This window comes from Petaurus breviceps, unplaced genomic scaffold (genome assembly GCF_028583685.1).
Source record: "Petaurus breviceps papuanus isolate PSGF00001 unplaced genomic scaffold, PetGlider_PUasm1.0 37, whole genome shotgun sequence".
NCBI classification, from domain to species: Eukaryota; Metazoa; Chordata; class Mammalia; order Diprotodontia; family Petauridae; genus Petaurus; species Petaurus breviceps.
The window spans coordinates 38,205,980-38,230,716 of NW_027186296.1; the positions used below are offsets into that span (position 1 = coordinate 38,205,980).

Consider the following 24,737-nt stretch of genomic DNA (forward strand, 5'->3'; position numbering starts at 1 on the left):
GAATATATTATCATCAGCAAATATTTTTAAGTACCTTCTGTGTGGAGGGGGTGGAGAAGGATGAAATTCAGTCACTGACCTCAAAGGACTTATATTGGGAAGACTTCATACAAACACATGTAAAAGTAACCAGAACAAATGACCTTGGGCAAGTCACTTCCTTCCTCATCTACAAAATAAGGGGTAGGGATAGACTTGGTCATCTCTAAGATTCCTTCCAACCTGAAGTCCTGTTGCAGGTCACCTAAATCCAGTTTCCCACCCATTGAGAAAACTTCCACTACATCTCGGGCAAATACTCTCAGTGATGGGAAGCTCATTACCTCCTGGGTCAGCCTACTCTATTCATGGGTAGAAAGCCATGAACTGATTCATTCATTCAAAGCTTGTGGTCTTTGCATGAGACCATGCATAAGTGGAAATCACCTCTCCTTGCTTTAAGGGGCTTGTGAAGCCCCCTGGGGAGCTGCCATGTCACAATTTCATGAGCCTCCACCTTTCCAGGATGACTTAATCATAAACTCACATTCAGAAGCTTAGTTATTAAACATCAGAGACTTGGCAGTCGATACAGATAGGCTGGGTCTAAATTAGGTCCTAAACAGCCCGAGGAGTGTCTCTTGGATCATGTACTGTCTGATTTATTGCCCCTTGCTCTAATGAGTATTTTCTACATATAGATTTAATAGAGTTTACTATTAATGGCAACTGCCCTGGTTAAGTCTCAAATCTTGTAAAAAATTGAACTGACGCTTTTTAATGACCTGCTTTCCAGGGGGTTACAAATTACAGACAGTGCTTAGGCAAAATTATTCAACATAGATTAAAGATAACTAAATATTTTCTTCCTTCTCTAAACCACCTCCCTTCCCCCCAACTTCCTCTTTACTCAAGCAGTCTGCTAATTAATGTATTGGACTGATTGTAGTGCAGAGAGAGCCTTTGAACATGTCTCTCATGTTAGGAAGATTTCAAGGCATGGAGCAGAACTAATTGTTTTATTAAGAAAGTGGAATGTTGAATTGAGGAAGAAGACACCTCTAATCTTTGGACTCTTTGGATTAGAGGGCAAAATTGGTTTCTGAAATCCATCTCCAAATGCAATATAGGGAGCAAAAGAAAAGGGGGATTGAGCCAGGCGGGCCACATAGCCATGGCTTAATTTTGTAGGAAGTGAAGAGGCAGAAGCTGAGGAATGAACCTGGGCCGTACCCAAGCTCTTGCCCACTATCAGGCCCTAAGGAGAGTGCTGAGGCTTTTGTGAGGAAGGAGCATTGATCACAGAATCCTGAAATCAGAGTGGAAAGGGACCTCCATTGCAGAAATCTCTCCCGATTCCCTGATTCCTACCTCCAACCAGTCATTAGACAAGCATTTACTGAACCAATTTATGTGGTTCAATTTGTTTGTTTAAGAGAAAACTGTACCTAGGCCTGGGACTCAGAAAGTCAGTGCAGTTTGCTTCCGTCTGGGCTTCATGGTTTGGTTCTGTTTAGAGGAAGCATGGTATAGATGCAAGGGATTTCTGGGAGAAGAGACCTGGGCTCTTTTCCCAGCTCTTCCATTAACTTGCTCTGTGTCCTTGAGCAAGCTCCTTGCTCTCTGTGGGCCTCATCTGTGAAATGAAGAGTTGTTCTAGCTGAATCCTTCCAGCTTAAAAATTCAGTGATCCTACACTTCTCTGAAGGGAAGGCACTGATGGGACTGGGCAACAGATAAGACCATGCTGATAGCTAACCCGTCTTGCCCTCCCATAGGAAGTCAAGCTGAGTTTTCGTTTCTCTTCAACAGTACCCATAGTCAGAAGGACTCCATCAGCCCTGGGGCTGAAAACAAGTTTGCTGAGCTATGAGTGGAAAGGCCAGAGCAAATCAGTGAATCACCAGGGACATGATAGGCAGCCCCAAGGGGTAGGGGAAAGGTAAAGGTTAACAGACATAGAAAGTGGATTTGGGAAATTACTAATTCTAAGGTAGGTCGCAGGTGGGATGGTAGCAAAGTTGCTTCCTCAATCTGAAGCAGAATAATACCATCTGTTCAAAAACTCTGGGCTCATCCTACTATACCAGGTACTGGGAATCCAGTCAATCAGCAAACATCTATTAAATGCTTTCTATGTGCCAGGCACCAAATAGTCCCTGCCCTCAAGGAGTTTACAATCTAATCCATCAGAGGTAGGGGATTGGGGTAGGGAGGAGGGTGGGAGCCAGAGACCATTCTCACTATGCATTTGTCTGTCTTTCTGCATCTGTACCTTCTGCTTAGCCAAATCCCTGTTTGCCCTGTCTTTGTGCCCACCCATAACAGATACTCATTGGATCTAGAACTGGAAGGACCTTTGAGATCATTTAGTCCAGTACTCTCATTTTATGCATGAAGAAACTAAAGTGAAAGTGACTTTCCCAAGGTCATATAGGGATGAAGTGGCAGGGTCAGGACTTGACCCAGGTCTTCTGATTCCAAGTCTCAAGCTCTATTATACCATGTCCCCTCCTCCCATCTTTGGTTAGGCAAACAAGGCAGACAGGAACAGTCATTCAGAGGACATCAGTTAGCCTAAGTCCTCCATATTTGATTTATTCTAGGCTAAGAATACCCAGCTTTCTCACTGTCTTACCTCCACCTAAACAATTTGTTGATCATGTGTCATAAAAATTTACTTTGTATTTGTCTTACATGGATTTTACACATATTTATTTAGATGAAAGGTTATTTTCCTGATAGAATGTAAGCTCTTTGATGGCAGAGTACATTTCATTTTTCTTTGCATCCCCAGCACCAGCACAGTGGCTGACATATAGTAGGTGCTTAATAAATGCTTGTTCATTGATTGATGGCTATATTTACCAATGACGATTTTGTTGGATGTGAAGAATAGTGATGGCAGGGTGGGGACAATAATGGTGGTACTGATGGGGATGGGGCAGCTAGGTGGAGCAGTGAATAGAGCACCAACCCTGGAGTCAGGAGGACTGGCCTCAGACACTTAACACTTACTAGCCATGTGACCTTGGGCAAGTCACTTAACCCTCCAAAAAATTGCCCTGCCCTCCCCCCTCCAAAAAGAAAAAAAAATGATGGGGATGGTGGTGACAGTAGTAGTGGCACTGATGAATATGGTGGTGATGGGTGGTGGGAATAAGGAAAACTGGTTCTGTGCTCCCAACGAGGTCCTCTGGGAGAGAAAGGGTGTGTGTGTTGGGCAGGGAGATGAGGAAGATGTTTATGGTCTGGTCATCATGGGAGACTGAATTTTGTGAGGCCTGGGCTGGGAGCACGGCAGGGCGAGGTCAGTCACAGATTCTGTGTGCCTCTGCAGTGTGTGCTGGAGGAAGATTTGGGAAGGACTGTGCGCAGCACTGCTCATGCTCTAACAATGGAACCTGTAGTCCTATTGATGGCTCCTGCCAGTGCTTCCCAGGCTGGATTGGCAAGGACTGTACACAAGGTAAGCAGGCCTGGGCCCCTCTTCTTCCCCATTTAGTTAGCAGTGATATATAGGGACCCATCCAGTAAACCTCAGTCCACTGCCCTGCTGCCGAAAAGGCCTGCCTTCCTGCCATAGCCTGAAATGTCCTTTTTGAGACTCATTCATTTTACGTGAGTCAAGGCATCCTCTAACTTTGATTTATCTCATGAACACAAACCCACCACCACCTGCTGTAGCCAATATCCCCTGAGTTGGGAGCTGGGCACAGGGTCCTGAGTGGGGGGAATGGGTACATTAAGAGGTAGCTGTGGAGAACCCCAAGCATACAGCCAAGCCAGAGAAGAAGTAGAAGGCTTCCTCTGGGATGGGAGGGGTGTCTCTATCAATCAGTCAGTCTGTTATTAGGATCATAGGACGTGGAGCAGAGAGGGACCCAGTACATCATCTTGTCTGTCCCACTTCATTTTACAAATGAAGGAAGTGAGGCCCAATGATTTCTGCAAGGTCACAGGGAGAGTGAGACAGGATTGGAACCCAGGTCTCCTATATGAAAAGTGTCCCCTCCCCTCCACCCCCACTACAGAAATGCTAGGAGACTCACTCTGATGGGGAGACAAGGTCCCTGCCTGGAGTAAGTTCCCTAGTGGGGTGGGAGTGAGGGGACAAGGAAGGAGAGGACGTGTGTGCAGAGATAGAGTACTCAATGACTTCATAAGCAATCAAGGGATGAGGAATAGAGTACATGCTAAATGGGATGGCATTCATCTCAGCTTTCTGGGAGGAGGAGAGTTTTTGGAGCGAAGATTTAAAGATGACGTGTCTTGGCAGAAAGGCAAGTGCAGGGTATTCTGGGTACAGATTAGCTTCCCTGGGTTGGGGGGCCATGCTCTGGAAAACCTGAAGATGTGAGACTATGGAGGCTAGGTTAGCCCACTGTGCCCTTGTGTCTGATGGGATACTCTCCATCTCCCCCATCCTCACACTTTGTTACGTTCTCGTTTCCTCCTCCTGTGTCTTTTCTACAGCCTGCCCACCAGGGTTCTGGGGCCCTGCCTGCTTCCACACCTGCAACTGTCACAATGGGGCTGGGTGCAGTGCAGATGATGGGGCCTGTCGATGTGCCCCAGGCTGGACAGGGCTCTTCTGCACACAGCGTAAGCTCTGGCCTACCTCTTGGAATCACATGCTGCACTCTGCTGGACAGAGCAGGGCGTCTCCCTGCACCAGCTAGGCGGGTGCAGAGAATGGGAAGCCTGGGAGAATGGAGAGAGATGGGCCAGGGGGGAGGAGAACTCAGCAGGGTTTGGGATAGCCCAGGCAGGGGAGGCACCTACAGGGAGGAGAGTTAGCCCTTGCCTTCTGTCAGTGAGTCCCCATACCCACTCTTCAGGTCAGTGACTTCCCTCCCTCTCCTTTCATAACCCACTTCCTCCCTGAGGATTCATTGATCTGCTCTGGCTTTTCCATGGACAGTTCAGGAAATCCATCATGCATGCCAGAGTAGAAGGGATTCCTTTTGACACTGGGTGCTGATGGAGAGAAACAAAAACCCAGCCTGACCTCCCATGGGAGGGAGATAGAAACCAGAGCTTAACATGATCCTAGCTATTGCATGGGTAGATTGCAAGATGGATTTCTGGTCAGGGTTCTTGACTCAAAACCACCCTAACTGGGCGTAGATGGGGAACAGTGAAGGTGAAACAGCCATTAGAGGGTCGTTAGAAACTGTCCAGTCTAGTCCCCTTATTTCACACCAAGGAAACCAAGGCCCAGAACCGAGACAAGACTCAGCTAAGGTCATAGTGAACCAACTTTTCCCTTCGCCATCACATCCCTATGAGAACAGTCTTAGATTACTAGCCATGTGACTGAGCAAAGTATAGATAAGGTCTGATTTAGCTCTCCAGGGACTTTTGTCTAGTTCAGCCCTCTCATTTCATAGATGGCCCAGATTTCACCTGAGGGCCTAGAGAGGTAAGGCATTTGCTAAGGGCACATAGGTATTAAGCAGTTTGAACTAATGTCCTCAGACTCGAAATCCAGTGTTTTTTCCCCAAAACCCTCTTATCCCTCTCAGTTCCTCCATTCATATGACACCTGTGAAAGAGTTGTGTAATCTGTGCAGCACTATAATGATGGAAATCAGTATTATTCATATTCAATATGAGTTCATTATGGGTCCAGTATGAAATCTGACAGGTCCCTCTATACCCTGACCCCAGGAAAGGCAGTACCAAGGCTAGGGGCTAACTGTTAGGGCTGGGGATGTTTTTCCAGGCTGCCCCACGGCATTTTATGGGAAGGACTGTGGGCGTGTGTGCCAGTGCCAGAATGGCGCCGACTGCGACCACATCACCGGCAAGTGCTCCTGCCGGACTGGCTTTACAGGGCGGCACTGTGAACAGAGTAAGCTGTCCTAACCCCTGGCCCTTGGGTGCCATCCCTGGAGGAGGGAGGGCTGGGCTCCTCAGGTCCTTCCAACAACCCATCTGAGCTCTGCTTAATTCTGATGCACCACCGGGGAGGGGGGAACTAGCCTGCTACAAATGACCTGGGCACCAAAATCGCCTCTTACCATGACTGTTGATCTCTGGTGTATGAACCCCAGGATCTATAGAACCATGCTTCAACCAAGTCTTTGAAGAATGGCTGAAACTCAGGGGAGAGGTTGGGATGCATCCTGACCTTGAGGCCTGCCAGAACTTGCCATCCTAGCTCAACATCCCCTCCCCTCCTGTCATTCCTCAGGATTAGGGCACATTTCTGGGCCTGCCACTGTAGAGCAGATGAGACACAGACATGCCCCTACAAATGTTCTTATCATTCTGGCAGAGGTCAGTAGTTGGAGACTCTTAAAAGACTCCCCCTCAGCCCTCCGGTTCTTCAGAGCATTCCAGCCCTTAACAGGATAATCTCCTGCTTTGTGAGGAAGGGAAGGAGAGGGCTGTGTCCATTCACACTGGTAGGCAGAAGAGGGTCATTGGCTGAAACTGATGCCTATGTGGGGTCCAGAAAGTTATGTGCTTCTCTACACAGCATCACAGTGCCCTTGGCTGGTATAGATATGAGGCAGAGGGAGACTGGCTGGCATTCCAGTGGTATTGAAGGGCTGGGGGTGGGGAAAATCGAAGAATGCAAGAGTCAGTGACTAGGGTGGGGAACCTGCAAAGGCCAAGGCATCCCTCCCCAGGCCAGTTCGCACAGTTTGGAGTGTGACAGACAGAAAAGTTATAAAGAACCAGGTCTGGATTGATAAAGAGGTATCTTAGTCACCTAAGAATCCCAGTCCTGTGAAAGGGATCAGCAAGTGTTTCCCAACAGTGTCATACAAAGTAGATGGGTGTTACATTACAGAGGCAGGATAACTGAACCCCTAGGACACTCTCATTCTCACATACATGCCCTCAATTGTGCAGTTTAGTTTACAAGCCCCAGAGCTTTACTTCTTTATCTGTTAGCTTTGCAGCTGAAGCCCAGTTAATGGTATGCTTGGGCTCCTTCCCTGGAGATCATAAGGTATATTCCAGTCTGGAGGAGAGATGTGATTAACTGTAAAAAGCCACATGAAGAATTTGTGATTGGGGCACCCCTGAGGTCAGAGGACCACAGATATGGAGCTGAAATGTGTCTCAAAGGTCACCTGGTCCAACCCCTTTACGTTTTACAAATAAGGAAACTGAGTCCCAGAGAGGTTAAGTGACTTGCCCCAAAACACACAGCTAGTAAGTGAGATTTAAAGCTGTGTTCTCTGATCTAATACTTTGCCCACTGTGCCACACTATGGACTCTCATCCCCAGACCCCAGCTTCTATCCCTACCAGCCTCTGCTCCTCTGAATGTGTTTGGGTGGATTAAGGAGCAGGAGAAGTGTATCTATCTTATCAATTCTGTCTGTGCTGTAGAGTGTTCCCCAGGAACCTTTGGCTATGGGTGTCAGCAGCTGTGTGAGTGTATGAACAATGCCACCTGTGACCATGTCACTGGCACCTGCTATTGCAGCCAGGGTTTCAAAGGCATCAGGTGTGACCAAGGTAAGACAGATTACATGGTCCCAACAACATAAGGCATGGAGAAGGCGGGGGGGGGGGGGGGCAGGGAGAAAGTTCTAAATTGTAGGAAGTATTCTAGCTTGGGGTGGAAGGACAAAGAGAAGATCCTAGGGATGAGACTAAATGGGGAAGGGAAGAAAGGTCATAGATTTGGTCAGGGAGACAGAAAAGAGGGTCCAGGATACAAGGTGGGTTAGGGTCTGTCACAGCTAACACCTTAGAGAAGATTCTAATTTGAAATGACTGAGTCCATAATCCCTGATTCTGCTGCAAAACTTTATTAGTATTTGAGGTGATATGAGGTGGTGATATGAGGTAGTTATATTGAGTGCTCTATGGGGCAAATAGGCAGCAATATACAGGGAGACACATAGCATCACAGATAACCTTCTGCCCTCTAGGGAGTCAGGCTTTGGGAGTTGAAGGGTATCCACTAAACTCATGTTGACACTCCATTCTGCATGCACAAAAGGGAGTTGAAGGACATTTGTTTGGGTTAGGGAATATAAAGATTTTAATTGGCTGATTTGCCTTCCTCATCATGTTTGGCTAATGATTTCTGTATTTCTTGCTACCCACCAGCAAGAGGAGTCTCAGAATCTGCTGGAGATAGTAAGGAAACTAGTCTGGGATGAAATATTTGACACAGAAAAGCCAGAGTGAATAATCCACAAATGAATTAAAAAGAACCAACTATATTTTTTCCAAGGCTGTGATGAATAACTCTTACCTTTCTTATCATTCTTAATACTTTTTAAATGAATTTCATGTATGACTCATTTGATCCTCAAAATATCCCAAAGATGTGGGAAGGAATTGAGACCTAGAGAAATAACACGACCTATCTAGGGTTACATAGTCCCTTTGAGGCAGAGCCAAGATAAGATTCCTTTTCTTTTGCCTCCAGATAGAGAATCTGGCTAATGATGTTAAAAGGGGGGAAATGATTTTAATGAGTAGACAGGTGGTATTTAAGACTCAGAAAAAGAAACATCAGGTTGAATAAGTCAGAGAGAGGGACAGGGCAGGAATCCTCCCCTGAAGGCTTATGCTTCATCTCCACATATCTTGTCCCACAGCTGCCCTCATGATGGAAGAACTGAATCCTTACACCAAGATCAGCCCAGCCCTGGGCTCAGAGAGGCACTCGGTGGGGGCTGTCATTGGCATCGTCCTCCTGCTCCTGGTCATTGTGGCCCTCTTGAGCCTGTTTGCTTGGCACCGGCGAAGACAGAAAGAGAAAGGCAATGACATGCCCCGAGTCTCCTACACCCCAGCCATGAGAATGACCAGTACTGACTACTCCCTGTCAGGTAAGGAGTATACGGGGCTAGTGCCCCTGTTGGCAATAGTCCCTCTACCAGACAGAGGCAGGAACTTCCCCCACACTCCACAAAACCCCAGAGTGTACAACTGTGAAACTTCACTTAGCAGAGTCCTCCCAAGAGGGTATGTTTTTCAAGGGTTAGAGAAACTCTTGTGTTCCCCGGGTCAGGTTTTGAAGGCAGGAGGGAGTTAAAGGGAAACTGGTCTCTCTAAGGACCTGGATCTGAGGCCTGAGGGTGATCCTGGCTGTTGCAATTCAGTTATCCTTTTCCTCCCAAGAATTCACATCTTGTGATTATGCTTGGAGGAGTTAAGTCAGACATTCCAGGAGGGAGGGGAGAGGAGGAGGAGGAGAGGAGGAGTATTGGAGCCTGTAGCCTTGAAAGTCAGTTAGGGCTTCCCTCCCTCCACCCCACTGCCCTCAAACAATTCCCAGTGCCCCATTACCCATACCCCCTTATGACCCAATCCTAGACTTCATTATTATAAAAATGCTAGTTCTCCAGCCTTCTGGGAAAGGCTGGCCAGTCAACCCCCACAGAGGCTAGACAGTAGGACAATGTATCCATATACCCTTGCTGTTCTCATGCAGCCCTAGAAAAGGTAAACAGGGCAGTGCCCCCAGCACACTTTTTTTTTTTGGTGGTCTTTGGTACATTCAGTCTTTAGTGGGTCCCAGCACTGTCTGAAAGGTATTTGAAGCTCTTAGAATAAATGCTCCTTTGAATAGTAAGCACAATATTAAATGGGGGGGGGGGACCTACTTGAGAGAAGACAGAGCCTAATACTGATTATGGGGAGAGATGACCTCAATCTGGAGCCAGCTACTTCCTATTATTTTTACTCCTGTATTCCCTATCACCCCTGTGCTTTTTTGTTGTTGCTGGGTCGGGGAATGGAAAAAAAGAGACAGAGCAGGGAACAGGAAGAAGAGTTAGGACATACTTGGCCAGGAAAGTGTAGAATCCTATCGGGTACATTTAGGAGACTAGAAAAAGATATGGGTGGCTAAGGCAGGAGACAGAGATGGAGAGTCAGCCAGCCTTGACCTCCCTCAAAGATCACCCAAGCAAAAAAAAAAAAAAAAAGGTGGCTTACATCATTTTTTTTGATTCTATTAAAATAGAAAAGTATAGAAATTGTCCCAACCTGCTTCTCTGCCCTTTACCCCCAGACCCTTTCTCTGCCTTCTTCCCCTTATGTCTCTATTCTCTGTCCCTTGTGCTGCCCCAAATCCTATCTTCTACTCTCTTCCCTTGATATCTCCACTAGTCTCACCTATCACTCCTCCTCCACTGTCTCCCAAGCCCTATCTCCTCCCCCCCATGCTTCTCCATCCTCGGCTTCTTTTGTTCTGATTCCTGTCTTTGTCCCTCTTCTTTCATTATATCCCTAGCCTCTCCACTCTTTCCCCAGCCTCTACACTCCCCTCGCTTTAGGGCAGTCAGCTAAGATGCATTAGTGTATGTATACAAAGCCCTGCTTTTTAATTCTTAATTCACTTAAGGAAACCTCCACGAGGTGTCAGCAGAGTCAAGAACACTCTGGGACACCACAGACCTGTCACAATTTCACATACTCAGGACTTCTTTCCTGGAAATGCCTGGAGACCCCTTGTAGACTTCTCTGTTTCAGTCAGAGCTGCTTTCAGATAGCTACCCTACAGTTATCCATGAGAATCCCCCAGAATGCTCCTAGCCTGCCTCTCCTGCTCTCTCTAACCAGGCTCTTGGTACATACTGGTCCCTTCAGGTATCAGCCAGAGCAGGATATAAAAGCAAATTGGGTTCGGGGATGGGAGGAGAGGTTATTATCTGATATTGTACACTGAGGCAAGATGGCATGGTGGCTTTGCACTCAGGCAAACCTGGGAATTGAGTCCTCCTCCTGAAATATTAGCAGTCACACAAGGCCTCAGGGCCACCAGATAACTCAGGAAAATATATAGATAAGTTGGTGATCTGTATCATTGTATTTAAAGGGAGTTCCTCACGCTAAAAAAATCCCAGGTCTAGGGAAAAAAACCCAAACTGAAGCCATAGCTTTTTTGGGCTGCTCCTGTTCCTTTATACAATCAAAGATTATCTTCTTTCTGAAGGGGTATGACAGTTTTTCCTACTTCCCACCAGAAGCAGGGGATGAGGAATTCTTAAAACATGAGAACACTTGTGATGGACAAGGAAGGGAAGGGAGAAGGAACAGGGAATTGGGCTTGTGCCTATGTCCCTCTTCTTCCTGGGGACAGTTTCTTCCCAACATAGCGAGGGATCATCCAGACACATGTAATTGACTATTGGTGCCACATTCTCTTTGGATTTGGGTGAAGGTGCCTGGTTCTGAAGCAACATCCTCCTAAGTCAAGTAGAGATTAGAACATGTAGGCTCATCAGTCATTCCTTCAGGGTGCCAGTCTCCAAGGGCATCCTGGTTCATCTTCCACTCTGGATAGTCCAGTCTATGTGTACAAAGGAGGTGTTCTGGGAGGGGGGGTGGTCTCAAGGAGCTTGGAGAAATGTCGGGGGGCTGGCTAACTTTACGAGGCACTCTTGGGTCCTCTCTAAGCTATGTTTTGGTGCTATGGGTGTCCCTGGGCTAGGGGAATGGGGGTGTTTGTGTGACACCTTGTTCTCTTCCCAGATGTGTCTCAAAGTAGCAGCCATGGTCAATGCTTTTCCAACCCCAGCTACCACGCTCTGGCATGTGGGGTGCCTTCCGAAACAGTCAGTAATTTGGACAGGAACAGCTCCACTAAGGTATCTGTCATCAGATTTCCACTCACTCTGCAACTTCCCCAGTCTAGCTCCTCTTTCTTTTAGAAAATTCCTTGTTGGCTTAAGGAGATATTACCCCCGAGTTGCTCATCTCTTTTGGGATAAATGTGGACAAAAAGTATAGGCAACATGTAATAAGCATCTACACAAAACCAATGTGTCACAGATAACTGATAGCTGGTTAGGTCAGTTGGTTGGAGTACCATGATAATGAATTCCATATAGGCTGGGCTCAAATTTTGTTCCCCAATCCCAGTTCATGTTCCCAAAAGGATAGCGTAAGAATATGAATTGCTCAGTGTAAATCCATCCCCACTACTAGAAACAATACAGAGTTCATCCTCTAACGGAATGTCTTGTTTATACACAAAGGATAGCTTATAATAATTGGCTTATTATATAACCTGCAATGGTCATAATTGTATTCTAATTTTTATTTTTCCAAGTGCTTTCAAATTCATTATCACTTTAGATCCTCAGTTTCTCAGTGAGGTAGGCAAGATGAGAATTCTCATCTACATTTAAAAGATGAGGAAGTAAAGGGATTAAGATCACATAGCCTATAAATGTTAGAGCTAAGAAACCAAATCTTTTCACTTCTACTCTCATGTTCTTTCCACTAAATCATGCTATTTCTACACATCTCTGAGGCTTCTGCGAGCCTCTTACTGCCACAACATGCTACAAGGTAACTAGCACATGTTATAACTTCAGGTTAGCATTGGCTAGAAGCCCCAGTGGAACCAGTCACTTCTCAACTGGTCACTCTAACGACAGAGTGGTGTCTTGCTTCTGCCTACATCTGAGGATGCCATCTGACCTGTAACAGGGAACCCAAAACAGACCTATACGAGGATAGCTTCCCAATCATCCCTGGCTCCTCACCCCCCAGGCAGACATGAACACCATGTGTCACCTAGAAAAGCTGCCCTCTGTACACACACACTTTTATACCCACCCATTCATACATGCATATGTACCTTCTGTACACACCCAATACAGATGTGTACACATCTCTTGCACATATATTTCTTTACATAAGGCCCCTACATATGCCTACATGCTTATATGCACATTTCTTGCACAAGCACACATACCCTGTATAAAGCCTGTGTCCACACCTCTTATAGGTGTGTACCTCCTACATCCATACCCCAAAGATACACACCTTCATAACCCACTCTTTCTTTGGACATACAAAAATGTCCTTTCCTCATATGCATCCCTTACATTTGTATGGTACTTTATTGGTATATGAATCTGACACTTCTTTTTTCTCAGTGGAATATCCTAATACCCCCAGAAGTGACAGGTGGTATTTAGCTCCATTTATAGAAAAGGGAACTCAGGCTACCAGATCAAAATAAAATTTAAAAAAGACTGAACCACAATACAACATGGCAATAAGAGAATTGCCATGCCATCTCTAACTTTCTTCATCCTCATTAAATCTGGCATGTTGTTTAGAAAACAGAATAACCTTAATGTTAACTTTACTTCAGTGTAGCTGCAGATGTATTCTGTTAGAGGCCCCTTTTGTCTTTACATCTCATGTTCCTGTGATCCCTCCTTGTAGCTGGCTTCCATAAGTGAGCATGTGGTGTGATGGGCAGAGCACAGGTTGTAGAGCCAAAAGTCCTGGATTTGAACCAGCTCGAATACATACTGGTGATGTGACCTGGCCAAGGCACTTCTCCTTTTAATGCCTTAGTTTCCTTATCTGTAAAATGGTGTTGGATTAAATTATTTCCAAAAGCCCTTTTAGCTCTATACCACATAATCATGTCAGTGAGTGAGGTGGCAACCCTGTAGGGAAGTGATGCCAAGCTTACCTGCTTGGAGAAGGTAAACTCACAGATAGACCTTTGGAACTGGGACAGTTAGAAGTAGCTATGGCTTCCCTACAAGCACGGGTGCAGTACTCAAACCCATGGGTCTTTTTTTCTGTGGGCACACATGGCACATACACACCTTTACACTCACCTAATTCAAGCACAAAAGGAAGCCAAGATAGCAACCATGTGGGGAAAAGTTCTGCACCTGTATAGCCATCCTGATGTCTTTTCTCAGGTGACCTTGCTATGAAAAAAAGAGATTAACATGTCCCAGGAGCTCTGGCCTGTATCTATGGCACCATCCCAGCCATACCTCATTTCTCGAAGGTTGGGTTCCTACCTCCAGGCCACCTGTGCAGTGAGAAGGGTTGAGTCTGCAAAATGTTTTGAAATTCTCAAAAACAGGATGTACAGGAGGCAGCATGTTATAATGGCTAGAGAACTGAACCAGAAATCAGAAAGAATCAGTCTCCGATCCCACTTAATATATCCTACTAGTTGTGTGACCCTGGACTAGTCACTTAAGCTCTCTAAGCCTGTTTCCTCACTTGAGGAACAGGGATAATAGTATTGCACGCACACACACACACACACACACACACACACACACACACACCAGGTTGTTGTGAGGGTCCAATTAAATTATGATTGAACGTGTGTCAGCTTTAAGCACTATCTGAATGTGGTATATCTTCATTATCATCATCTACATCTGAAAGGGAGGCCCCTGAGCATCAGAATAATTCACAGAGCACTGCAGCCTCTGCCAATCACTCATTCCCATCAATCCCTTCTCTGCTTTTATTCTCAATGTGGTCCTTCATACCTTCCCTCCTCTGACTCTGGCTCTTCAAACCAAACAGCCCCCTCTGGCTCCCTAGAATATGCTTAAGTATGTTATCTTTGAAGATGCTTTCTCAATAGAGGGTGGAAGTCTGTCAGGCAAGCACAATCATTCTGGTTACTCAGGCCTTCCCCATATTTCCCCTGCCACCCTGCCAAACCATGCCTGCTAGCATTTCTCCCATTCTCACCACCACAGGAATCGTTCCTTGTCTTCAAATGTCGAGTAACCAGAGGGGCAGAGCCAATTCCATTAGGGTTTGGGGTTTGAGGGGAGGGGGCAACAAGGACTTGGTTTCCTTGAGGGGAGGGATGGGGGTCTGGATGACTCAGCGTTAACCCAGTCTCCTGCTTTCCAAACAGCTCAGTAACAAATCCCTTGACAGAGATACGTCTGGGTGGACACCTTACAGCTATGTGAACGTGCTAGGTCAGTAAATATGCCCAGCATAAGCCTTTCCCCCGGGGCCCAGCCTCAGCTTTCAAGTCCTATCCCCTCATCACCTGAAAGGCTCTTAAGGTCTAATTCTCCTTCTCCCAGAACTCCCCACACTGGATGATGCTTATATTGGCACAACTCTGAGTTGCTTCTATCTTCTTTGTCCTAAGGGAAATGATGCAAATCAGGCATTTGCCCCCTAGCATATGGTACCTTTTTGGAAGGGCAGTTGTGGAAGGGGGAAGTAAAAATGGTGAAGCTCCATCAGTGAAAAGCAAAATATTATAGAATTTCCTTTAGAAGGAAGACCCATGACCCCACCCTCAGACACTTATAAGAACAACTGGGCAGAGTTGGGCCATATACAGGGTTTTCCCAGAAATCACAGTGAGGGCTTTGAATCTGGAAGGTCAGACAGCTCTGTGGAGGTAATTAAGGCTCCATGTTTGCACTTGGGCTAGTTCCTACTGGACAGGAATACTATTCCCTGGTAAAGGGGAAGCCAGGATAGAGGAAAGGCTTTTCCTCATGGTCTGCAAGAGGGGTACCATTTTCAAAATGCCCCCTTTCCATCTTTTGCCCTTGATCAGATCCTCCCCCACCAGGATGGCTGCCTTGTCGCTGCCTCCCTCTTAAAGCCCCAAAGTTTATCATCCACCACCCTCTCCCACATAGTGATGGATGGAGAAGGGGAACAAGGCCACGTTAGTGGCCACTTAGTGTCTACTATCAGGCCTACCTTGGAGTGTCTCTCTTAGAATTCAAACACAGTATGTCTCCCTAAACCCCTATGTGCCTCATATACCCTAGGGGCTCTGGGAATAATGGCTCCTCCCTGTCATTCCTCTCACTAGACTCCCATTTCCAGATCAGTGCTCTGGAGGCCAGGTACCCGCCCGAGGACTTCTACATTGAACTTAGACACCTTGGCTGCCCTGCTGAGCCAAACACACCAGGTCAGATCCCATTCCACTTCCCTCTTATCTCATTCCACCAAGTCCCAAGACCCAGCTTTCTCTTCCCACACATCCCTTGCACCATACCACAGACCAGGCAGATCCCCAAGCAAGTGTGCCTCATGCCTTCATCACCCCATTCTGGTTCCTAATTATCCAATGTGACCAGTTCCTCTATGCAACTCAGAAAACTAGTCTGGATATTCACAGTAAAGTCTGAGGTGTGGAGATGGGGAGAGGGTACTAACAATCAACTATGTTACCCATCAATATAGCATCTATGGCAAATGTTTAACCCCAGGATGCCTTCTTGTCACTACCCAGCATGCTCTTGGGGCCTGCTCCTCCTGCCCATATCTACTCCAAGAAGCTGATGAGTTCATAAGATACAAAATTCACATGAATATGAAGATGAATTAAACATAACAAAGACAATAAAACATATGATAATTTCCAAAGCCAAAGAAGGGCTTTGGGGTTTGTGTCTTTTTGCTCCTGTCCATTAGCATGGATAGTTGAGAGTTGGTTGTCAATCTGTGGCTCTCAGGCTCCTAAAGGTGCCCAAAACCCATTAGAGATGCCACCTACGATGCTTTCTTTTCCTTCCCACCACCAGGTAAAGCATTTATAGTTTTTGACAGTGGGTGCTCTCATCACCATGTTTGTCACCTTAAGGCCATGCGGAAATTGTGGCTCAAATCAGAAAGTAGGACTAGGGTCTTATTATTTTCTTTGCAACCAAAATGATCATAAATTATCTAACATCCTTAATGAATATTCATTAAACACACAGGAATTGTCTGCTCCAGAACTAGTAACTTAGGAAAGAAAGAAGGGAATAGTTACATTCCCTAGTCTAAGAGAAAAGGAAGGAAAAGGCTGGGGACCTAGGAATAAATAAGTCAGAGGTCATTTAGAAGAAGGAACAAGGGACTTCTGTGTGAGCACATTCTCTGCAAAGATGTCCCATTGGTCTTGGAGCCCTGACTGAACCAGATGTGTTACTGGTATAGCTACTGTGAATCCAGGAGGTGAGAGGTCTGGGCTCTAGGTTTCAGGTTCCAGAGCACTAAGTCCTAGAGCCTCAGATTGTTGTTTCTGAGTTTCAGGACCTGGGGGAATGTAGCTCACAGCCAAATGCAGAAGATTTGGTCCTATTATCAACTCAGAGGAATATGGAGTTCTGATTCTATTCCTCTGGACAAGATCCCCAGCAGACATTAGGCACACATACCCAAAATAAATAACTAATGCATGTGTGTACACACAGACACAGACATAGACATAGACACACACACACACCCCACTTTAAGGTTTACAAAGTGTTTTACATGAATTAATTCATTTGATCTTCTTCACAACCCTATGAGTTAGGTGCAGAAGGCTGGTCTCAAGTTCCTGGGCCCATTGCTTAATCCCAAGTTACCCAGGACTTGCCTCAATGCAAAACCACCCAGATTGAAGGGAGACTGATTTTGGCTTCCTTTAGTAGGCAATACCAAAAACCAGCAAAAAAAATAAAGTAATGTCTTGGTAATCAAGACCTGTAGCCAAAATTCCCAGTACATTTTCACTTTTGTCTTATTTCTTAGCAGGAAAGATGTTAGATTGTGGTTGGCCAGGATGGCAGACTGCTTAAGAAGCAACTTCATGGCATTTACTCATAGTCTGTGTTGCAGTAGAAAGAAACCTGAAGGGGCCAAGACATGTTCACTGCATGACCCAAGACAAATCCCTTAAACTTTCTGGGCCTTGGTGTTCTCTACAAAATGGCAAAATTCATCCCCGATACAAGCAATACCATGATGTGAACCACACTTGGTCCTGGTTCTCATATATACACAGCAGATATATACGCTTCTGAGTTAGCAACATCAGCTAAGATAAAGTTGTTCTTCGAAGCTGGAGTTTTCAGTCCTGATTTCCTACCGATTCAGTTGGTAAATGAGAAACATCTCCAGGCAGCCCTCATTGTCCTCCTCTTCACCATCAGCACCTTGGGATGGGGTGGAAAAACCAGTCTCTTCACTATTCACTGAGAACCACCAGGTTATTCTAAGACTGAATCACATACCTGAAGGGAGCAAGGGTCTAAGAATTCCAGTTTCTAGGCTATGAATGGAGAAAGACTCAAAGGGAGATCCTGGATAGGTACTGAGAAATTTACAGTAATAGTTGGTGATATGGGATAGCGCCCACTAGCAGTGCTGGGAAATCACCAGGGCCACTCTGTGGCTAGACCTCTAGGAATGATGCCACCAGATGCTGCCTTGTCCCAAGGGGCCTCCCAGCTTTGAGAAGCTCAGGGCCTCAGAAATAGAAAACAAAGCTATCTTCACAGTAAATCCGGAAGTGGAAAGATAGGAAGGATTAGTTTGAAAGCCAAGGGAAGAGCAGGAAGAATCATAGTGGGGGAATGGCGAGGAATGACAGCCACCTCTCAAATCTCCTTTTTTGCCCTCCTTCTAAGGGCATGGCTGGGCTTGTCTGAAATGGGGCTGTAATGGTGTCAGGAGGAAGGAAGGGATTAAGCTGGTCAGAAACATCATTTTTACTTCTCTGGGCTCCTTCCCATGGACAATGTCACTGGGTGCATAAGTGACTAAATTATATAGATGGGAGTGCTGAGTTTGGAGTAATGAAACCTGTTTGATCTGGTCAGCAAAGGTGGAGACAGCAGGATTCAGAGCAAAACATATTAAGTATTTATATATGGTTTTCACAATTAAAGCCCTGAAACACACTCTGACCTTGATTCTGAGAAATGGTACAAGAACTACCAAGGCCAGAACTATCAAGAAAGACATCTGCAATGACTCTTCACAGCCAAATACTGCATCAGGACAGGGGAGTTGAGGGCCATCACAGGATGGCTCCATGAAAGACCGACATTATACCTTATCCTCAACTAAAGCTCAGGGCTTGAAGCCTGTAGATGTTAGTCCCATCTGCTTAAGAGCAGAGCTGCTCATTCAAAGTTGAAACCAAATGCATAAATCTCCCTTACAGTTAAAAAGCACTGCTTTCTTCCATAACCAACTCTCAATTACCCATTAATGGAGAATCCAGAGTGGATAACTGAGAATAGACCATGGAAAGGAGATACATATGTATCTACTAAAACCTGCTTTTAGACGATCTGTAGCAATTCAGGCTCTTCAATGATAAGCAGAGGTTGGGGCAGTTATAGCCCAAGTGGGCATCCAGCCCCTGTGCATGCATGCATGAAAAGGTATCTGTCTGCTTTCATATCAAAGTGACTTTGGCTTATCCATGCCTTCTCCTTCCTTCTTCCTCCTCTCCTCATTAGCATGACTAAATGATAGCTAGCTCACTTCTTTTCATGGTTGTAGTCATTAATTTTGGAGCTGGAAATTTTCTACTTTGAAATAGTGCTATCAGAAATACCTCTACTCACCTGGGGAGTGGGAGGGTACTGGGTGAGGTGAGGGATATGATACTGCCCTCAAAGGTAAGAGAGAGGAAGCAAGTGAACCTATATGCCACACAATAACCTTATACTGCTCACTTACAATACTATTTCTTTCTTTTCCCATTGTATGTTATTTTTCTGCAGGTGCTTGTGGGATGGACAGACGTCAAAACACATATATTATGGAGAAAGGCTTCAAAGGTAGAGTATCCGATGACTGATGTGCCATTAGCAAAGAACTTAGCTGGATTAATTCTACAGACCAGACATGGCCAGAAGTTCCTCAAACCTCAGAGAATCGGCACATCTAAAAAAATAATCCACAATACCCTGGTCTTGGGTAGTTCTGCCCAGGAGGAGCAATTGTAGTAATTCATTTTAACAATTTCAGTTATATCTGCTTAGCAAACTCTTGTGGGTTATTTTTATAGGTACCAACCAAATGACTCGAAAAATGTAGAACACCATTATATCCAATCAATTAGTGTGAGCTAAATCAATGAAAATTTTTGAAATAAAGTCAATCTATCTGCCCCAGAGGCTTCCTGTCTTGAGCTGGCAAGAAGAACTACCTTCCACCTATTTAAGGTATGAGAAATGAAAATTATAAATCTTTAACATCCAATGGGGCCCAATCCTCTTTCCCCTTCCTTGATCAAGGAAACTTTCCAGTGACCACAATAAATCCTGATTATTCTCAAGAAAAGGACAAAAGGCTACAGCTGTGCCCTGGGCTTCGACCACATAATCCCTGAATGACGTCAATCAACAAGCATTTATTTAGTTAGGTCCTACTGTTTGGCAGGCAGGCACTGTGCTAGGGATACAAATACAAAGAGGGAAAGGATGCCTACCTGTCCGAGTCCTGTAAAAGCCCCCATCTAGGGTATTGAGAAACACCTAGAACAGATGGAAAGTCAAGAACATCTCTCCTTTCCTGAGAAACCTTGTCCTCTCAGTGACCTCGAAGGCCCCTTTCCCAGAATTAGTGACAATCTGTTTTCTTAGCTGTAAAATGAAGCTCATAGTATACTACCTATCTCAGGGGGTTGTTGTAAGGCTCAAATGAGATAATGAAAGTAAAGTGCTTTGTATACCACAAGTGCTATATAAATGAGACTAACCCTGACAAAAAATCTCTTATTCCTTAAAGACGTGGAATCAAAAAGACCAGTTCACATATTGCCTTAGACACTTAATAGCTGTGTGACCTTGACCTCTCTCTGCCTGTTTCCTGTCTATAAAATGAGGGGTTGGACTTGAGGGCCTTTACAGGCTTCTCTGGTTCCTTGTAGCTCGATAGTTATGATTGACAGTATACTTTAAGCACAAGTTGGGCTATAACAAGGACTTTGCCCTAGAGCACTGAAATTTAAGGAGCTACCAGCACTTCTACACCTTTAAAAGCTGTAAAAACAACTGAGCATAGCGCCTAGTTTGCAAGAATGATTAGTTAAAATAGGAAGCTACCAAATGGCAGAACTTCTTCCCCCTCACACAGTTCCTCCTAGGCCCAGCTCTACCCTGCCTGGAAGCCACAGCAGCAACCTTGGGGAGTATCTTTGGATCTCTCTCCATGGGTTTCCTCTTCCTCCACTGAATTTGTCCTGAATAAACTAATTTAAGGGTACATTTAGTACTCCTTGCTCCAGGCACCAAAACTGCTGGTTACAGCTCTGGTGTAAGATTTGGATTGGTGCAATATTAGCGTAAGTTAGTGCTCTGCATTTTATAAGGGCCCAGAACGGCCTAGAAATGATGAGGTCAAGGCCATAATATGCTGTTTCTATAAGAACATTTGTTTGCCTGTTTCATTTGCAGGCTTTTTGAATGAACCCATTCAAATAGTGTGCATGTCCACAGATTCCCATTACAACATAAATAGGTTGGACCACTCATGGAAGGAGGCTGAGACAAGTCCACACATATGGTTAAATGGATATAAAACTTCTGCTGTGCTCTTATCAGAGTTTCCCAGACTTCACACTGGAGAACATCTGAGAATAGGTAACCACTAATAAGCCACAGCAAAAAACACAAACTTCGACATAAACAGAGCTGAGAAAAGTTGTGCTTCTTTGCCTAAAAGACAGCTGGTTTCATTCTATCCTTTTTTCCAAGAGGTGATAATCAAAGAGGTTAAAAAGTCTTGAAATTATTATCTGTGTAATAACCCTGTGGTCTAAATGCTAATTTTTTTTTACATGATAATACATTCTAGCAGCTAGAGAACTTGGTTTCATTATCATGGATATATTCAGCCTTTAAGAGGAGAGACAAAAGTAGCCATATGGAAGATGTAGAAACTAGGGTTTGAGAATGAAGACATAAGTGCAGAAATGCTCTAGGAAAAAAAGGGGTGGGGGATTCGAGGAAAAGAACATTGCAGAGTCCCAGACCTCACAGAACTATCAGAGATGTGAGATACAGGGCGAACCAAAATCCAAGCACTTAAATACTGATCACAGAACCTGGGAAAAACACAATAAACACCAAAGGTTTGGGGAGGTTTCCCTCAAAAACAGCCAACATTCTGTCTCGGATAGTTTCTATCTTCCCATCTAAATATCCCCACAGAATCACAGTCCATCTGTTATCCTCTCTTACTATTCCCTACTCTTATAGTTCTCGGGTATTTTGAGCTACCAACATAGCTATGGTAATTTCATCTCAACTTCTGATTTTATGCTCCAAACACTCAATATTCCTTCTTTATTCCCCCCTTTCCCCGGACTGCTACATTTTATTATTACCCTGGCCACTTGCTTCTCTGTCTTTCAATTCCTTCAACATGCTACAGCTTAAATCCTTGACCCTGCTTCTCTATCACTGTCCCCCTCTTTGTTTGATTCCAAGATTTCATTTCCCCTCCTTTTGGCATCAATTCTCATCGTTTCCTTCATGTGAAGCTTTTCTCATTTTGTCCAAGAACCTCACTATAAGGACCTGCTTCTCTCCTAAGTTCTACCAGCATGTTCCACACCCCATCCTATCCAAATTCTCCCTCAAAATGTGCAACAGGTATAACCCCAAGGTCTCAGGTAATCATCAGGGAAGATTGCCAATCTGTGGAGAATCATCACTTCCAAGACTAGTCCAATTCCCTATTCTTCTCCCTTCTTCCCCTCATCAGAAATGGATGCCATACATGGAGAGGTGTAGGATCAATTCATAACAGCAGTAGTTGAAGAGCAGTGAGAGGAATTTTGGTCCCCAGCTCTACCTCTGACCTCTCTGGTGTCTGGTTTCCCCAACAATTTAGGGAAGGGGCACCCTGTTTGGTTTATAAGCCTCCTTAATAAGCAGGCCCTGTGCAAACACAAAGGATCATAACCCATTCCTTACCCCAGCACAGGGCTAGGCTGTCAACACTGATACTAATCACAAGCCAGAGTGAGTCCCCACAGGATTGTGGCCAAGTTCCTCTCTACCTCTTTCTTGGCAAAATGCCCCGAGGTGAAGACCTGAGGAGACTTGGGGAAGTTATTTTAAAATAGTTGTTTATTTAATCAGGTAGATGAGCAGGAGAATGACTCAACAGGGGAAAAAGGGAAGTTTCCTACTTTTTTCTTGCCGTGCCTCCTCCACAGGCCTTGTATAGCTCTAGGCTCACAGTAGGTGTGTCTTAGATGGTCAGGTATACCTTTCAGTCCTCACACTTTTCTGATGACCTGTTTCTACAGGCAGGATTGGGGGACAGGAGGTTTAAGAAGGGTGTTGGCACAAAGGATTGAGCAACTGCTACAGCTGGGTTGTTTTTTTTTTGCTTCTGGTCAAAGAGACCTAGAAATCCAACTTCCTAGCATAATGAATAACAGTAACTAATTTATTCAGGCTGGCTGGAACAGAATACAGAGTTTACTCTAGTATCCCAAGGCTAATTATCTACACTTTGGATCAATGAATCCATTTCATATCCCATTCTTCCTCAAACTTAAAAAAACAAAAATCAAACAAAAAACTATCTCTTCTCACAGAAGGAAATGAAATCAAAATGAATCAGTTTTGTTTTGCATTGGGGAGGTGACGCTCATTCATTAGGCAAGGATTTCAAGGCTGACCCATCTTCAAAGATCATATGACTCAACATGGCCTTTAATTAATCTTTTACATTTTCCTAGGACAAGTGAGAGTGCAAAAAAAGGGGCAGCTGGCTTCCCTCCTTAAGTGTTAGCCACAGCACAAGGTTTTTTGTTTTGCTTTGTTTTTTGATTCTTGAGGAAGAAGAAAAAGGGATGATGTGGAGGAAACAGACCTGTCTGAAACCTCATGTACCTATGTCATTCTTGGTTCTCTGAAATTTTGGGATATACATAGCAAAAAGGCACCCAAAGACAAAATAAACGTAAGGAAATGTTCCAGGAGAGAATGCTCTTTCTTTGGCATCTCTATTGGAAGCAAGCCAAGTCAATGAAGTAAATAGCGATGCACCACATATCTGTGGGCTCAGCTGAACTGTGGACTGACCAGTCCCTCCCCCCCCCCTGCCCCAGCCAAGTTTACCCATCATCAGAGATACCTGGACTAGAGTTGATAGAATGAGGAGAGGAGCCCTAATTTGTGAATCCCATGGGAAGTCTTCAACAGAGTATTTTTTAAGGGGGGGGGGCAGGGTACTTAGTAGTAGCTCTGGTGTGTAGGACCATCTTGCTCAGGCTCCCCCTCCAGCCCAGGAAAGAAAAAATCCTTGGATAAGTCCAAGGCACAGGTAATTGACACCCACCCACCCATTCATACAACCATAAGGAGTCACCTAGACACTTGAGACTACCAATTAGCTCAGTCTCGGCACTGTCTCCAGTCACTCTCCACGATATGTACTCCTGAGCTAAAGAAAAAGTTATGTGCATAGCTACACTGGGCCAAGTGACATAAAAGCTGTAGGAACACAGAAACTTAAAAATGGAAGGAACCTTAACTATCGTCTAGCCCAGAGATTCTTAATGATTAATAATGTCATGGACTTCCTAAAGTCTTAATGTCATGGCCTTCCTTGGACAGTCTGTTGAAGCCTAATGTTTTTAACTGTCTAAAATAAAACATGTAGGGTTAAAGAGGAAATCAATTATAATAAAAGTTATCCAAAGGAAAAAAAAAGTTCAACCCTCTCATTTTATAGCAGGGGAAACTGAACTCACAAGAAGGCAAGTGATTTGCTTAAGATAACACAGGTAGGTAAAAAGGCAGAGGCAGGATTCGCCTAAAGGCCCAGTGTGAATCATAGTCCAGTGCTCCTTTCTTTTCACATGCTATGGAGCAGTCAGCCCCCTACTTCCCCAATTCACACTAACAGGATCATTCTAGGAACATTAATATTCCTCTTACCCCATGGGATGGAGTTTACTTAGGATAAAACTAAGGACCCACTGTGTGTTAGAATGGAAAAAGTACTGTCTCTGGAGCCAGAATTTGGATTCAAACCCTGCCTCTGAAGTTTACTACCTATGTTACTGCAGGCAAGTCTCTTACCCTCTCTGGGCCTCAGTTTTCACATCCTTAAAAGGAAGAGCTGTACTAGATGACTTTTGAGGTCCTTTCCTGCTCTAAATCTATGATCCTATGGTTTTTCTTCTCTTTAGTATAAAAATGGCATTACATAAGGTCACCTAGCTTTGATGTTATATGTAGACACTTAAAATGGCACTAGGCTCTGCC

The 24,737-nt window shown here is 44.9% G+C and overlaps 1 protein-coding gene across 1 annotated transcript in view; it reads left to right on the plus strand.

Moving 5' to 3' along the window:
- The window catches only part of LOC138169113 (multiple epidermal growth factor-like domains protein 11), a 55,908-nt gene extending 45,355 nt beyond the window's left edge, over positions 1 to 10,553 (plus strand). Inside the window, exons 8-12 of the mRNA XM_069098264.1 lie at positions 3,320 to 3,448; positions 4,456 to 4,584; positions 5,708 to 5,836; positions 7,333 to 7,461; positions 8,559 to 10,553. Coding sequence (XP_068954365.1) covers positions 3,320 to 3,448; positions 4,456 to 4,584; positions 5,708 to 5,836; positions 7,333 to 7,461; positions 8,559 to 8,998 — 956 coding nt within the window. The 3' untranslated portion in view covers positions 8,999 to 10,553. The remainder of the gene's footprint in view (positions 1 to 3,319; positions 3,449 to 4,455; positions 4,585 to 5,707; positions 5,837 to 7,332; positions 7,462 to 8,558) is intronic.
- The last annotated feature ends 14,184 nt before the right edge of the window (positions 10,554 to 24,737 follow it).